The sequence below is a fragment of the Myotis daubentonii genome, chromosome 5 (genome assembly GCF_963259705.1).
Source record: "Myotis daubentonii chromosome 5, mMyoDau2.1, whole genome shotgun sequence".
NCBI classification, from domain to species: Eukaryota; Metazoa; Chordata; class Mammalia; order Chiroptera; family Vespertilionidae; genus Myotis; species Myotis daubentonii.
The window spans coordinates 14,176,293-14,191,001 of record NC_081844.1 but is presented as its reverse complement, the minus strand read 5'-3'; the positions used below and the strand labels follow the sequence as shown (position 1 = coordinate 14,191,001).

Below are 14,709 nucleotides of genomic sequence, written 5' to 3'. Positions count from 1 at the left end.
GGGACCCCCAAGGGGTCCCAGATTGGAGAGGGTGCAGGCTTGGCTGAGGGACACACCCCTGCCCTGCGCACAAATTTTGTGCAACAGGCCACTATTTAAATATATTTTGTCAGGTCTACATTGATAATACTGAGAACAAGGTCTTGATGGCACAAATAGAGAATCCATTTGAAAGAAGCGAACCGAAGTCAGAATAGGCGGTGATGGAAAGAGGCATAACTTGGGGTGGTGAACACACAATACAGTGTACAGATCATGTGGAATTGTCCACCTGAAACCTATATAATTTTGTTAACCAGTGTCACCCAAATGAACTTAATGAAAAGAAAATAATAATAAACTGCCTTAGGAGAAAAAACTAAAGAATAGGCCAGAGTAGGGAAGTTGGCATTTCCTTCCTAGTCTTTTCCTGGAGAGAAGGGCAAGCAACAGTTCTGTGCCCCTTTCCTCACATCTCTGGCTCCAGGGTGACCCTTGATTACATGTCCCTTAGTTTGTGGCCACCATGGACTCAGAAAGGCTGATAAAGTTGCTGTTTTCTTGCAATATAGTGGTTGCTGTGAAGCTTTAAAAGTTTTGTTTCATCAGCATGACAAATATGAAATCTAAAGAACACTTACTAGTTGATTTGATAAATCATGTAATGTAATATAATACAATGTGAAAGGGGACAAAGTTATAAAAACATGTAAAGTAATTGCTAAGTTGAAGCATGTCTTTTGAAAGTGCTGTAGCTGTGTCATATACAAAATATACTTTTGCTTAAGTTGCCAAGATTTTTAGCTGACTGGAAGGAATACAAATAATACGTTTTTCTTTGAAAGACCTGATAATGTGTGAAATATTTTATTGAATTTGTATTCAACTCCTATTATTAACAGATATTTATGCTTATATTTGCAGTATCGCAGGAATAATTATCCTCACAATAAACTGAGGAATCGAATTTGGGGAATGGTCAATTTTGTCAACATGGTAAGATTTTATAGTTTAAATCAAGCTAAAAATACAAATGGAAAGAAACTTTTAGGATAGATACTGCTGAATTTCTGTGGTGGTTCTGAGGCAGCCCAAAAGACAAAAATTCACCCAGTAGACTAATTAGCAAGAATTAATTAAATTCACAGCAACAAATGAACCAGAGGTCTGAGTTTTTTGCTTTCTAAGTAAATGGAATTTAATAAATAAACATTTAAATAAATTTCAAATATTGGTCACTAATCACAAAAATATTTAAGGTAATATACAAAGATTTTAATGCCCATCATTCATAAATCAAATCCACTATTGTAAATTACCGCTCCATGACCGTGCACAGCAAAAAAGTTTGCAAGCTGTAATTTATTTTCTATATTTTGACACAGAAATTAGGGAAAATATTTCAGCAAAATCTATAATTAACTATAACCTCTTTTACAAAACAATACTGTAAATTATACATAGTTTTCTTATTCTGGCTCCTTCTAAGTCACTGAGCTCCATTACTAGGATAAAGAAAGCCCAAAGGAAGATGCTATAATGAGTAGCCCCATCTAGGTCAGCGGTGATTCATTCACCAGTTCAAGGACATTTGATCAATTTGTAGTTTTTGCTATAATGAATAAGATTTCTTTCAACATTTGCATATAGATGTGTGTGCATACATAAATGTTTATTTTCTTTTTGTAAATGACTAAGAAATAAGAATGCTGGGTCAAACAATAAGTATATGTTCTTTAGCTGGTTCTCACAAATTTGATGTTTTAATTTCCATTCAATTCAAAATATTTCTAATATCCCTTATGATTTCCTCTTTGATTCAATGGTTTTATATCTGTGTCACTTAGTTTCCAAATACTTGGAAATTTTTTATACAACTTTATGTTAAAATTCTGCCTACCACATCCATACTTTCCACTAGAGCTATAACATATTAATAATTATTATTTTACAGTTCCTGTCAGATAACGTCAACATTTGGAATATCTCTGAATCTAGTTTTGTTGACTCATCTCTCAAACAGTGGGTTGTTTTTCCTTGCTTTTTTGTGTGTTCTTTAATATTTTATTGGATACTGGACATTATGTAGAGGATAGTAGGGACAGAGGAAATAATATTTATCCCTTCTTCTTTGACCAGGCCATTAACAAATGGGATTAAATCAATCTTGTCAGCAATTACACTGGTTTGGGGGTTGCGATTGCTATTGTTACTTACAGTGCACCAGGAGCTTCAGGTCTCTGTAGTGTTATCTTGTGCTTAGAGTGAGTCCTGGATTGTTCATTTCTGCTTCAATCTCAACTTCCACCTCAGGGCTTTGTCAAGGGCCAGTGCTCAAAGGAGGTTTTCTTTCACACAGATCTCTTCCTCTGTAGTAATCGGTTCTTGTGTTTTACTCAGTAATTGCTGGCCTGGTTATGGGACCAAAGTGTTTTCTGTTATCCTGATCGATCCTTGGTCTTAGGAAAGTCCTGCCCATGGCCATTGGCTACCTCGAAGTTCATGTCCTTCCTCCTTTGGTAGGAGCCCTTGAATGGTCTGGCCTCAGGATAGTTTCCTCCCTTTTCTCTAGGGGTGGATGTTATTCTTTTCCCTCCTTTCAGCCATAATAGGTCTTCCCTTCAGTTCTGAGGCTGTAAAAGAAAAAGGTCCCCGAAGTTCACACAGCAGCTTAAGGCTTTTGTTTCTCAGGAGAGGGGCTTGGTAGCTTTAAAATGTCCCCAAGGCAGCAGTGGCTCCCACCCTTCAGGCCTGTGCCACCCAGGGAGAATATCTCCAGCCTCCCACTCCGCCCTCCGCTGTGTGTCTCCCCAGAGTCTGTGCACGGGCATATTTCCTTGCGTCTGAGTCTCCCTGGGGGTCCTATACGCTCACTCTATCCCACACTTATCTTTTAGCAATTCCTTAAAAATATTTGGTGGATTCCCATCTCTCTGTTTGGCACAAAGCATCTCTCTTCTCTCTTTCTGCCACTGGGGGATGCTCTTGTACAATTTATTTTAGATTTCAGGCTGTTTTGCCTAGTTACTTCAGCTCTCATGGTTTCAATAAAAAATAAAATTTTGTAGATTCTTTTTTTCTGTTGGTCAAGATAGAAGCAGCATTCTTTACAACTATTTACATCTTAGGCAGAAGCAGAATTCCTTCTAAATTTAAATTTATGTCTATGGAGATTAAAAATTCTCCCTGTGACATTTTCTAAAATATAGGAGCAATGTAGAGTTGAATGTGTATATCTCATAGTCATTTCTGTTTTCTCTTATTTCTTTTATCTTGTAATTGTCTTTATCCTTACCCCATCTCCAAAGTAAACATAAATACAAAATTGTTGCACATTGCTGAACTTGTCATTAAATATTTTCAGTTTAGAATAGGAGGTCATACCACAAACAGTTTAAAGTAGCATGGTCTACAAGTCCTTGACCATTTCCATCATGTTACTCTTACTGGTCTTTTATGCCCCATATTGCCCATAGGGGAGGAGTCAGACAGTCTGAAGGAATTTACGGGAGCAATATCTGTTCTGGGCCAGATCTAGCTGTATCTAGCTAGAGAGTCTGGCAGTAGCCACCTCATTAAACACTCTGTCCTCAACCATAAAACATATCTTTATTTTATAGGATATTTTCTCACTAGAAGAGAACATATTTGAAGGATGGCAAATATTGTTTCCATTTTCACTTGCAACGAGTTTTATAAACCTAAAGCCCATCCGTGAATGAAGAGAATCCAAAGAACCCAGGTTTAAAAAAGTCTTGTTCTGTGGGACCTAACTCATAAGGTTTATTCCACAATAAAATCGGAACCAAAAGGAATGGGCATTACAATGGGGCCTTGACTTACGAGTTTAATTCGTTCCGTGATGGAGCTCGTAACTCAAATTACTCGTATGTCAAATCAATTTTCACCATTACAATGAATTGAATGCTAGGCTGATGTTGTGGCATTCACTGTGACGTTCGCTATGCCAACTAGCAGTGGGGTATCTGAAGCTGGCTCATAACCCGAATTTTAGCTCGCCACTCAAAGCAAAAAAATTGGCCGGGAGACCGCTCGTATCTTGAAAAACTCGTTAGTCAGGACACTCGTAAGTCAAGGCCCCACTGTACAGGCTGCAATACAGATTTGAAATGATGATTTAACTAAAGGTCTAACTTCTTGAAGTTGAAAAAAAACCTCATTCTCATGGTTATGAAACAAACTTGTTAGGTTATGCTGATACATGGAATTCAATATATTCATATTATTTAGGTTAAGAAAAGTGGAAAATTAAGATATGTTTTTTTATTATTATTATTGCTTAAAGTATTACAAAGGGTATTACATATGAGTCCTTTTTTATTTTCCCCACCCTTGACAATCCCCTGGCCTCCCCTACCCCGCAGTGTCTTATTGGGGGGGCAGGAGGGAGGGTGATAAGAGATCAACTGAAGGACTTGTATGTATGCATATAAGCATAACCAATGGACATAAGACATGGTTTTTATAGCAATGATGTATTCAACTTTTTTGTTTTTATTATTTTATCTTTTGATTTTATTTTTTCAGTTACCATTTATCCCCTCTAGGCCCTCTTCCACTTCCCCTCCCCCTCATGATACAATCATCACACTGTTGTCCATATCCTTGAATTCTTCCTTGTTTTTTTTTTTTCTTTTTTGCTCAATCCCTTCACGCCCCTGCAACAACCTGTCTCCCCTCCCCCGACCACCACCACTAGAGATGTCTGCTTGCTCTCTAACTCTGAATCTGTCTCTATTTTGCTTGGTAGTTCAATTTGTTCATTGAACTTCACATATTGTATAAACATTTTGAATAACCAATTACATTCTCTGTTCATATTATATGAGTAGGCTCTCCATTATTGTAAACTCAGTGTTCCTAATTTATCATTTATTCTTTCTTTCAAACCACCTAGTATGGAAAATAATTTTGATATAACATAGTTATTTGTCTCAAAATTCTCATAATACAGGGATTGGCCAACGTAGGTTTATAGTTGTAAGTATGTGAGTTTATTATTGTATTATTATTTATTAATTATTGTATTATTTTCCATACAAACAACTGTAGACCTACTTTTGCACATCTCTGTATTTGCTTAAACGCTTCTTTTGTCCTGGCATCAAATATTTATCAACTGGGAATTTACAAAAGCAGATGCGAATAGCGGCAAGAAGACTTATGGACTGCAACTGTTTCTTCCTGTTTTGAGCAATCCACAATAAGATTTCTTAGACAACAAAGTAGTTCAAAAAACCAAACATGGAGAACAAAGATAGCAGCTAACTATTGGTTTTTGAAAACCAATGTCAACTTTCTAATCTGCCACAGAGCTAACTCTGAAAGGAAATAAATGAATAAAGAACAATCATTCCATCATGTGCCTACTATCAGTGAATTCATATTTCAGGTCAATTGTAATCTCAGACTTTTGCTAAATTATTTAGTCTAAAACATTTTGAGCTCAAGGGTTATTAAGAAGTTTTTAATTTAGCTTCTTTGTTGGCCATGGCAGTTCACCCAGTATTCTGAGTGATTCACCCCACCTTAGGTTTCAATATAACTGTTTTGTTTGAGGCCTGTACTTTTTGCTTATGACCTCCTGCATTCAAATTACTTTTTTTATCTTGTTAATCCTTACCTGAGGATACTTTTTCCATTGATTTCTTTTAATAGAAAGAGTGGAGGGAAGAGAAAGAGAGAGAGAGAGAGAGAGAGAGAGAGAGAGAGAGAGAGAGAGAAGGAAACATCAATGTGAGAGAGACAGACACATTAATTAGTTGCCTTATGAATGCTCCACGACCAGGGCCAGAGATCACACCTGCAATCCAAGTACATGCCCTTGACAGTGTTTAGAACCCACCACCCTTTGGTTCACAGGCCAATAATCTAACCATTGAACACACTGGCCAGAGCAAAATTACTTTTTTAAAATTATTTATTGTTGAAAGTGTTACATATGTCCCCTTTACTCCCCATTGTCCCCTCCCAGCCTGCCCCCACAACCCCCCCTATATTATCTGTGCTCATTGGTTATGCTTACATGAATACAAGTTCTTTGGTTGACCTCTTCCCCCCACAACTGCACCCACCCCCACCACTCCCCTCCCCTGCCTTCCCACTGAGGTTTGACGATGCTTCTATATCTCTGGATCTATTTTTGTTCATCAGTTTATGTTGTTCATTATATTCCACAAATGATTGAATCATGTGATACTTATCCTACTCTGACTGGCTTATTTCACTTAGCATAATGGTCTTCAGGTCCACCATGCTATTGCAAATGGTAAGAGTTCTTTCTGTTTTACAGCAGCATAGTATTCCATTGTGTAGATGTACCACAGTTTTTAATCCACCCATCTGCTGATGGGCACTTAGGCTGTTTCCAAATCTTAGATATTGCAAATTGCACTGCTATAAACATAGGGATGCATATGTCCTTTCTGATTGGTGTTTCTGTTTTCTTGGAATATATTTCTAGAAGTGGGATTACTGGGTCAAATGGGAGTTCCATTTTTAATTTTTTGAAGGAACTCCATACTGTTTTCCACAGAGGCTGCACCAGTCTGCAATCCCACCAGCAGTGTACTAGAGTTCCCTTTTCTCCACATCATCTCCAGCACTTATCATTTGTTGATTTGTTGATGATAGCTATTCTGACTGGTGTGAGGTGGTACCTCATTGTTGTTTTGATTTGCATCTCTTGGGTGATTAGTTTCTTTGGGCATTTTTTCACATGTCTCTTGGCCTTCTGTAGTTCTGCTTTTGATAATTGTCTATTTAGGTCCTTTGCCCATTTTTTGATTGGACAGTTTATCTTTCTTTTGTTAAATTGTATGAGTTCCCTGTAAATTTTGGAGATTAAATTCGTATCAGATGTCACATTGGCAATTATGTTCTCCCATAAAGAAAGTGGGCTTTCTTGTTGTTTTGTTGAGGGTTTCTTTTGCTGTGCAGAAGCTTTTTATTTTAATGTAGTCCCATTTTTTATTTGCTCCTCAGTTCCCATTATCCTAGGAGATGTGTCGGTAAACATATTGCTACGAGCTATATCTGATATTTTGCTGCCTATGAATTCTTCTAAGATTTTTATGGTTTCCCATCTTATGTTTAAATCTTTTATACATTTTGAATTTTTTTTCATGTATGGTATAAGTTGGTGGTCAAGTTTCATTTTTTTACATATATCTGTCCAATTTTCCCAACACCATTTATTGTCTTGACTTTATTGTATCCTTTGCCTCCTTTGTCAAATATTATTTGAGCATAATGGCTTGGGTCAATTTCTAGGTTCTCTGTTCTGTTCCATAGGTCTATTTGTCTGTTCTTGCACCAGTACCAGGCTGTTTTGAGAACAGTAGCTTTGTAGTACAACTTGAAACCTGGTATTGTGATTCCTGAAACTTTGTTGTTCTTTCTCAGGATTGCTGCAGATATTCTGGGACATTTTTAATTGCATATAAATTTTTGGATAGTTTGTTCTAAGTCTGTGAAATATGCCATTAGTATTTTAATGGGGATTGCATTGAATCTATAGATTGCTTTCAGTAGCATGGACATTTTAATGATGTTGATTCTACCAATCTATGAACATGGTATATTCATCCATTTGTTTATATATTTCTCTATCTCTTTTTTCAATGACTTGTAGTTTTCCAAGTACAGGTCTTTTGCCTTTTTAGTTAAGTTTATTTCTAGGTATCTTAATTTTTTTTGCTGCAGTGGTAAATGCGATTGTTTTTTTAGTTTCTCTCTCTATGAGTTCTCATTATTGGTGTATAAAAAGGACAGATTTTTGTGTGTTAAAGTTGTATTGTTCTATGTTGCCAAATTTCTTTATTAAATCAAGTAGTTTTTTGATGGAGTCTTCAGGGTTTTCTACATACAATAGCATGTCATCCGCAAATAAGGACAGTTTTAATTCTTCTTTAATAATTTGGATGCCTTTTATTCCTTCTTCTTGTCTGATCGCTATGGCTAGCACTTCCAGTACTATGTTGAACAGGAGTGGTGAAAGTGGGCATCCCTGTCTTGTACCTATTCTTAGGAAATGGTTTTAGTTTTTGCCCATTGAGTATGATGTTGGCTGTAGGTTTGTCATATAGGGCTTTTATTATGTTGAGGTATGAGCCCTCTATTCCCACTTTGCTGAGAGTTTTTATAAAGAAAGGGTGTTGGATTTTGTCAAATGCTTTTTCTGCATCAATTGATATGATCATGTGGTTTTTGTCTTTCAATTTTTTTATGTGATGTATCACATTTATTTAATTACAGATACTGTACCAGCCTTGCATCCCCAGAATACTAGTAAATCCCACCTGGTCATGGTGTATGTTCTTTTGAATGTATTGTTGGATGCGATTTGCTAATATTTTGTTGAAGATTTTAGCATCTATGTTCATCAGGGGTATTGGCCTATAATTCTCTTTCTTTGCAGCATCTTTATCTTGTTTTGGGATTAGGGTGATGCTGGGTTCATAGAAAGAGCTTGGAAGTGTTCCTTCCTCTTGAATTTTTTGGAATAATCTAAAGAGGGTAGGTTTTAGTTCTTCTTTGAATGTTTGATAAAAATCTCCTGTGAATCTGTCCAGACCAGGCCTTTTGTTTTATGGGATTTTTTTGATTACTGCTTCAATTTCCTCAGTAGTTATTGACCTATTCAGATTTTCTGATTCTCATTGATTGAATTTTGGAAGATTGTATTTTTCTAGGAATGTGTCCATTTTGTCTAGGTTGTTCAGTTTGTTGGAATAGATCTGTCCATAGTTTTTGTTTGCTTGTTTGTTTGTTTGTTTGTTGTTTGTTTGTTTACAATCCTTTGTATTCCTGTGGGGTCAGATGTTACTTCACTTCTTTTATTTTTGATTTTGTTTATTTGAGTCCTCTTTCTTTGCATCTTGGTGAGCCTGGATAGAGGTTTATCAATATTATTTATCCTTTCAAAGATTCAGCTCTTGGTTCTATTGATTTTTTTTTGTCTCTATGTCGTTTATTTCCACTCTGATCTTTATTATTTCCTTTCCTCTACTTACTCTGGGCTTTTATTGTTGCTCTCTTTTTAATTCTTTAAGTTGTAGAGTTGATTATTTATTACCATTTTTTCTTGTTTTTTGAAGTGGGCCTGTAGTGCTATGAACTTCCCTTTAACAACTGTTTTCACTGTGTCCCATAAATTTTGGATTGTTGTGTTTTTTATTGTTATTTGATTCCAGGTTGTTTTTGATTTCTTATTTGATCTCTTTGGTAAACCAATTATTGTTTAATAGCATGGTATTTAGCTTCCAAGTGTTTGATTGTTTTTATTGTAGTTGATTTCTAATTTTATTCTATTGTGGTCTGAGAAGGTGCTTGGTATGATTTCAAACTTCTTAATTTTGAAGAGACTTTGCCTGTGTCCTAATATGTGGTCTATATTTGAAAATGTCCTGTGTGCACTTGAGAAGAATGTATATATTCTATAGTTTTGAGGTTAAATGTTCTGAAGATGTCAATTAATTCCATCTGCTGTTTTTTTTGTTGATTTTTTTTTCTAGAAGATTTATCCAGTGATGTCAATAGGGTATTAAAGCCCCTACAAAGATTGTGTTGTTCTCAACCTCTTCCTTGATATTTTCCAGAAGTATTTATTTATTTATTTATTTATTTATTTATTTATTTATTTAGTATTTGGGTGCTCCTGTATTGGGTGCATATATGTTTATCAGAGTTATATCTTCTTGTTGTATCAATCCATTTAGTATTATGAAAGTGGCCTCTTTTATCTCTTGTAATAGCCTTCACTTTGAGGTCTATTTTGTCATATGTAAGTATTGCTACCCAACCTTTTTTTTTTCATTTCTATTTGCCTGAAAAATTATTCTCCATCTCTTCACTTTCAGTCTGTGTGAGTTCCTTGTTCTGAGGTGGGTCTCTTATATATAGCATATATATAGGTCATGTTTTCTTTTCCATTCAACAATTCTATGTCCTTTGATTGGAGCATGTAATCCATTTCCATTTAAGGCTATTATTGATAATTGCTTGTTAGTTGTCATTTGTATTCTTTATGACTGTGTTTCTTCTTCCCTTTCTATTTCTTCTCTTACAACAATCTGTTTAGCATTTTTTGCATTGCTGGCTTGGTAGTGATAAACTTCCTTAAGCTTTTTTTGCCTGCAAAGCTTCTGATTTCACCATCAATTTTGAATGATAGCCTTGCTGGATAGAGTATTCTTGGATTCAGTCCCTTGCTTTGCATTACTTAGTATACTTCATTCCATTCCCTTTTACCTTGATGTATTTTTGTTGAAAAATCATTTGATAGTCTAATGGGAGATCCCTTGTAGGTAACTTTCTGTCCTCTCTTGCAACCCTTAAGGTTCTTTCTTTGTCATTAACATTTGCCATTGTAATTATGACATGTCTTGGTGTGGGTCTTTTTTGTTCATCTTGTTTGGGACTCTCTGTGCTTGTGTGACGTTTTCTTTCCCAAGTCAGGGAAGTTTTCTGTCATTATTTCTTCAAATAAGTTTTCTAATCCTTGCTCCTCTTCTTATCCTTCTGGCACCCCTATTATGCATATGTTTCTTCATTTTATGTTGTCCAAAAGCTCCCTTAAACTCTCCTTCTGCTTTTTAATTTTTTTTCCAATTGCTGTGTAGTTTGGGTGTTATTTTCTACCCTGTCTTCTAACTCACTGACTCAGTCCTCCACTTCTTCTAGTCTACCGTTAAAACCTTCCATTGTGTTTTTTATTGCCACTATATCATTCTTCATGTCCTCTTGATTTCACATATGTTGATGAATTTCTTATCCAGACAGTTGAGCATCTTTATAACAATTACTCTGAATTCTTTCTCTGTCATATTGCTTGCCTCCATTTTATTTAGTTCCTTTTCTGGTGATTTCTCCTTTTCTTTCCTTTGGGCATTGTTTCTTTATCTCCCCATTTTTGTTGTTTCTTCCTGGCCCTGGGCACCCTACCTGAGGTCTTGAGAGGTTGAAGCTCATAGTGGTTCAGTGGCCCAGGACTTTTTAGCTTGGAGGCTGGATCTGCCTTGAGTCTCGCACCTTTATTGCTATGAGTTGTAACCCCTTCTCCCATAGATCTTATCCTTCCTTTGTCTGCTTCAGTTATTCAGGGTCAGTGGGGTTGCGTGCACAGTTCCTCTAGTGTGCAACTCCCTATGAGGCCTGGTACTTGCAGTAGGGTGGTGTCCTAGGAACCTCTGGCTGGATACTTGCAGTGTGGTCCTGTGACCCTTGCCTGGGCTCACCAGGTTGGACTGGCAAAACAGTCTCTGGCCCCTGGGTTGGAGCAGTCACAGGGCAGGTCTGTGTTGCTATGGCAGCCCTGTCAGCATGGGATCCTGGGAGGCTGGTTCTGGGCACATGGATGAGAACTTCAAGGTGTAGGAGTTCTCTCTGGCATGCACTCACTGCAAATGTTTCTCTTTTTTAATGTAAAAGAATATGCTAATGGAAAGGATCTTTATGCAACTTGACTTCGTGAAAAATTCTTTTTATTTTAAACAGATTTATAAATCTTTTGACATTCATGTTACATTGGTTGGCTTTGAGATGTGGACAAGTGGAGATAAAATAAAAATCGATTCCAATATGGAAACAACTTTATCACGTTTTTCAGCTTGGCAACAAGCAGTGCTTAAAAAAAAGAAGAATTATGATCATGTTTTGTTACTCAGGTAAGTAAATGCTCTATTTCCTTGCATACATTAGGAGGTTTATAAAAAAAAAAAAGAAAACAAAACAAGGAAAAACAAAATATTTTTAAGGCAATTGACATTTTTGGATAGTACACAGGGACAAAATGTTATGTCTAGCTACATAGAAAATTTCCATATGAACTTTTTAAGAACTTCCTTCCTAATAGTGATGAACACTAGAAAGGAAAAATTTAATACATTCATATTCCTCGGCAGGGTTGAAAAATGTTGTTAGGTAAGTAAAGCAATTTCAGAATCCATGTACTTTACCTATCCGCTTTCAACTCTCATTCCTTCAGCCTTCCACACCATACTATTTTAACACTCCCCCAAAATCAACTTTTTCTGGGAAAACACCTTATTCTCTGAACATTTCCCCCTCATCAATGTGTGCTCATCCAGTGACTAGTGTTTTAAAAGCATCTTCTCTACTATTCAAAATGACAGAAAACTAATGTGATAAATTAAAACTGCCATAGGTCTAATATTCCTAAGGAAAAGTCTGAATTTATCTGGAATACTGAGGTCATTAATTCTTAAAAATGGGGCCATTTGAAAATCATTTCAGTTATTCAAAATACCTAAGCACACTACTCAGCCTGTAGAGAAATGGTAAATAATTGTGAAGCTGAACTGACTTCAACCTTGTGTTTCACATACCCTGTTATCGTAAAGAATGTTAATTTATGGAAGAACAAGTTTGGAGCATTGGAGTCTTTTATCATCTCTTCTGACTCCCTTAAAGCTGCTCTAAGATATGGGTACCCACTTTGCCTACTTCATCTACCTATAATAGCAGTGTTTCTCCTAAAGTCTGCAAACACAGCCTGCCAATGTGGCTTTGACCATTATCTACATGTTAACTTTCAGTCTGACCTCAGAACTGTGAAGCTTCCAAAGCCTTTAGTCAGAGGTCAGCTCCAGCCCTTTGTCAGAATAATGAGAGTGAGCCAGACCTCTAGTGCAATATCATTTCTGATTTCCATACTGGGATGGCCCATAGCACATATTTCCAGGGGAAATGTGTACCTGGCTTGGGCTTGCATATTCATGAACTAGTATAATTCAAAATTATGAGTAGTGAAGTAAAACATCATCACAACTTCTGTAGTGGCAAGATTAGCCCCTTTGCCCAATCCTTAGACATGTGTTAAAAAATAATTAATCAATTAATTTAAAAATATTTAAATGGGTATAAGTGGAAAATCGTTTACTTCCATTAGTGTCTCTGAGAGGTAACTTCTCTCCTAACAGTATGTCTACAAATAGAGAAATGATGTGATGGGGAGTGCTACTAAATGTCTAACTGGGCACCATGTTTGGGATTTCTCAGGTGTTCAGTTTCTTATATATCTTCCCTTCTCTATTCACATAGATCTAGAAGAGATGAGGCACAATATATGGCATTGTCATGGTGTGACTCTTGGTTTTAAGTGTTTATGAGCAAAATCAGAATCTGGATCCTGCTTTCTCAGGTGCTTCATCTCCACAGGTGGTGTTCTCCCAAGAAATTCAGAGTCTAGGGAGACCAGAATTCCATATTCCTCCAAGATGTATTGTCAATACTGAGACTTTAAAATGTAGGCATAGGGACATTTCAATCATAAAGAAAGAAATAGAGGACATCTATACACACACACACACACACACACACACACATATCCTATATAATAAAAGCCTAATATGCTAAGTGTCTGGTCGTCTGGTTGTCCGTTCAAGCAATCAAAGCATAATATGCTAATGATATGCCACTCACTATGATATGCACTGACCACCAGGGGGCAGGCAGTCTACTGTTCTACCAATCGCTATGACATGCACTGACCACGAGGGGGCAGATGCTTTGACTGGTAGGTTAGCTTGTTGGTGGGGTCCAGCTGATTGGGACTGAGAGAGATGAGCCAGACATGCCCTGGAGCCCTCCCACAATCCCTCCCTTGCTGGCCAACCTCCCACATCCCTCCCCAGCCCGGATCACGCACTGGTGGGGTCCCTCAGCCTGGCCTGACCCCTCTGGCAATCCGGGACCCGTCAGGGGATGTCAGAGAGCCAGTTTCAGCCCTATGGCAGAACGACCAGTTGCTATGATGCACACTGACCACCAGGGGGAAGATGCTCAATGAAGGGGCTGCCCCTGGTGGTCAGTGCACTCCCACAGAAGAAGCGCCGCTCAGCCAGAAGCCAGGTTCATGGCTGATGAGCGCAGCACTGGTGGCAGGAGCCTCTCTGGCCTGCATGGCAGCACTAAGGATGTCCGACTGACAGCCTTCAGTTGGACATCTCCTGAGGGCTCCTGGATAGCGAGAGGGCGCAGGCTGGGCTGAGGGACCCTCCCCACAGAGTGCTCAAATTTCGTGCACTGGGTCTCTCGTACATATATAAACACACACACACACACACATATTATACATACATATGTATATGTTATATATATATATTTTATTGATTTCAGCTAGGGGAAAGGAGGAGAGGGAGAGAGACATAGAAACATGAATGATGCAAGAAAATCATTGATTGGCTGCCTCCTGCACAACCTCTACTGGGGATTAAGCCTGCAACTCAAGCATGTGTTTGACTGGGAATCACACAGTGACCTCCTGGTTCAATCACTGAGCAATGCTGGCTGGGCAGAGTACATCTTCTTGGTTGAACACGTTAAAGATTAAAAGATGTCATCCAGCCTGACCACCTTTCTTGTGTTTAAATCCCTACTATACTCTAGGAGTGGCCTACCAGCCCATGATAGCTCTCTTTAGGTGTTCCAACTCTAAATGTTTTTCTTGAAAGCATACCAGATTTAGATTCCTTTGATATACACATCTACATCTGTCTTTTCAGTTAATCTATGGACAGTTCTGTTTTCACATGACAACTCTTCTAAATCTTTGATCATAGATATCAAATTCTCTATATTTTTTTTATGGCTGATTCGACATTTTTAAAATTTTTCAAATACAACCAATTAATCATGGTGTTGAGTCCATTCACTATGTTGCATTTTTACCTCTGAACCTTTTTTAAA

At 37.4% G+C, this 14,709-nt stretch overlaps 1 protein-coding gene across 1 annotated transcript in view; it reads left to right on the top strand.

The window, feature by feature from the left end:
* ADAM7 (ADAM metallopeptidase domain 7) overlaps positions 1–14,709 on the top strand; it is a 73,152-nt gene that overhangs the window by 19,325 nt on the left and 39,118 nt on the right. The window contains exons 9-10 of the mRNA XM_059695438.1: positions 904–975; positions 11,497–11,666. Coding sequence (XP_059551421.1) covers positions 904–975; positions 11,497–11,666 — 242 coding nt within the window. The remainder of the gene's footprint in view (positions 1–903; positions 976–11,496; positions 11,667–14,709) is intronic.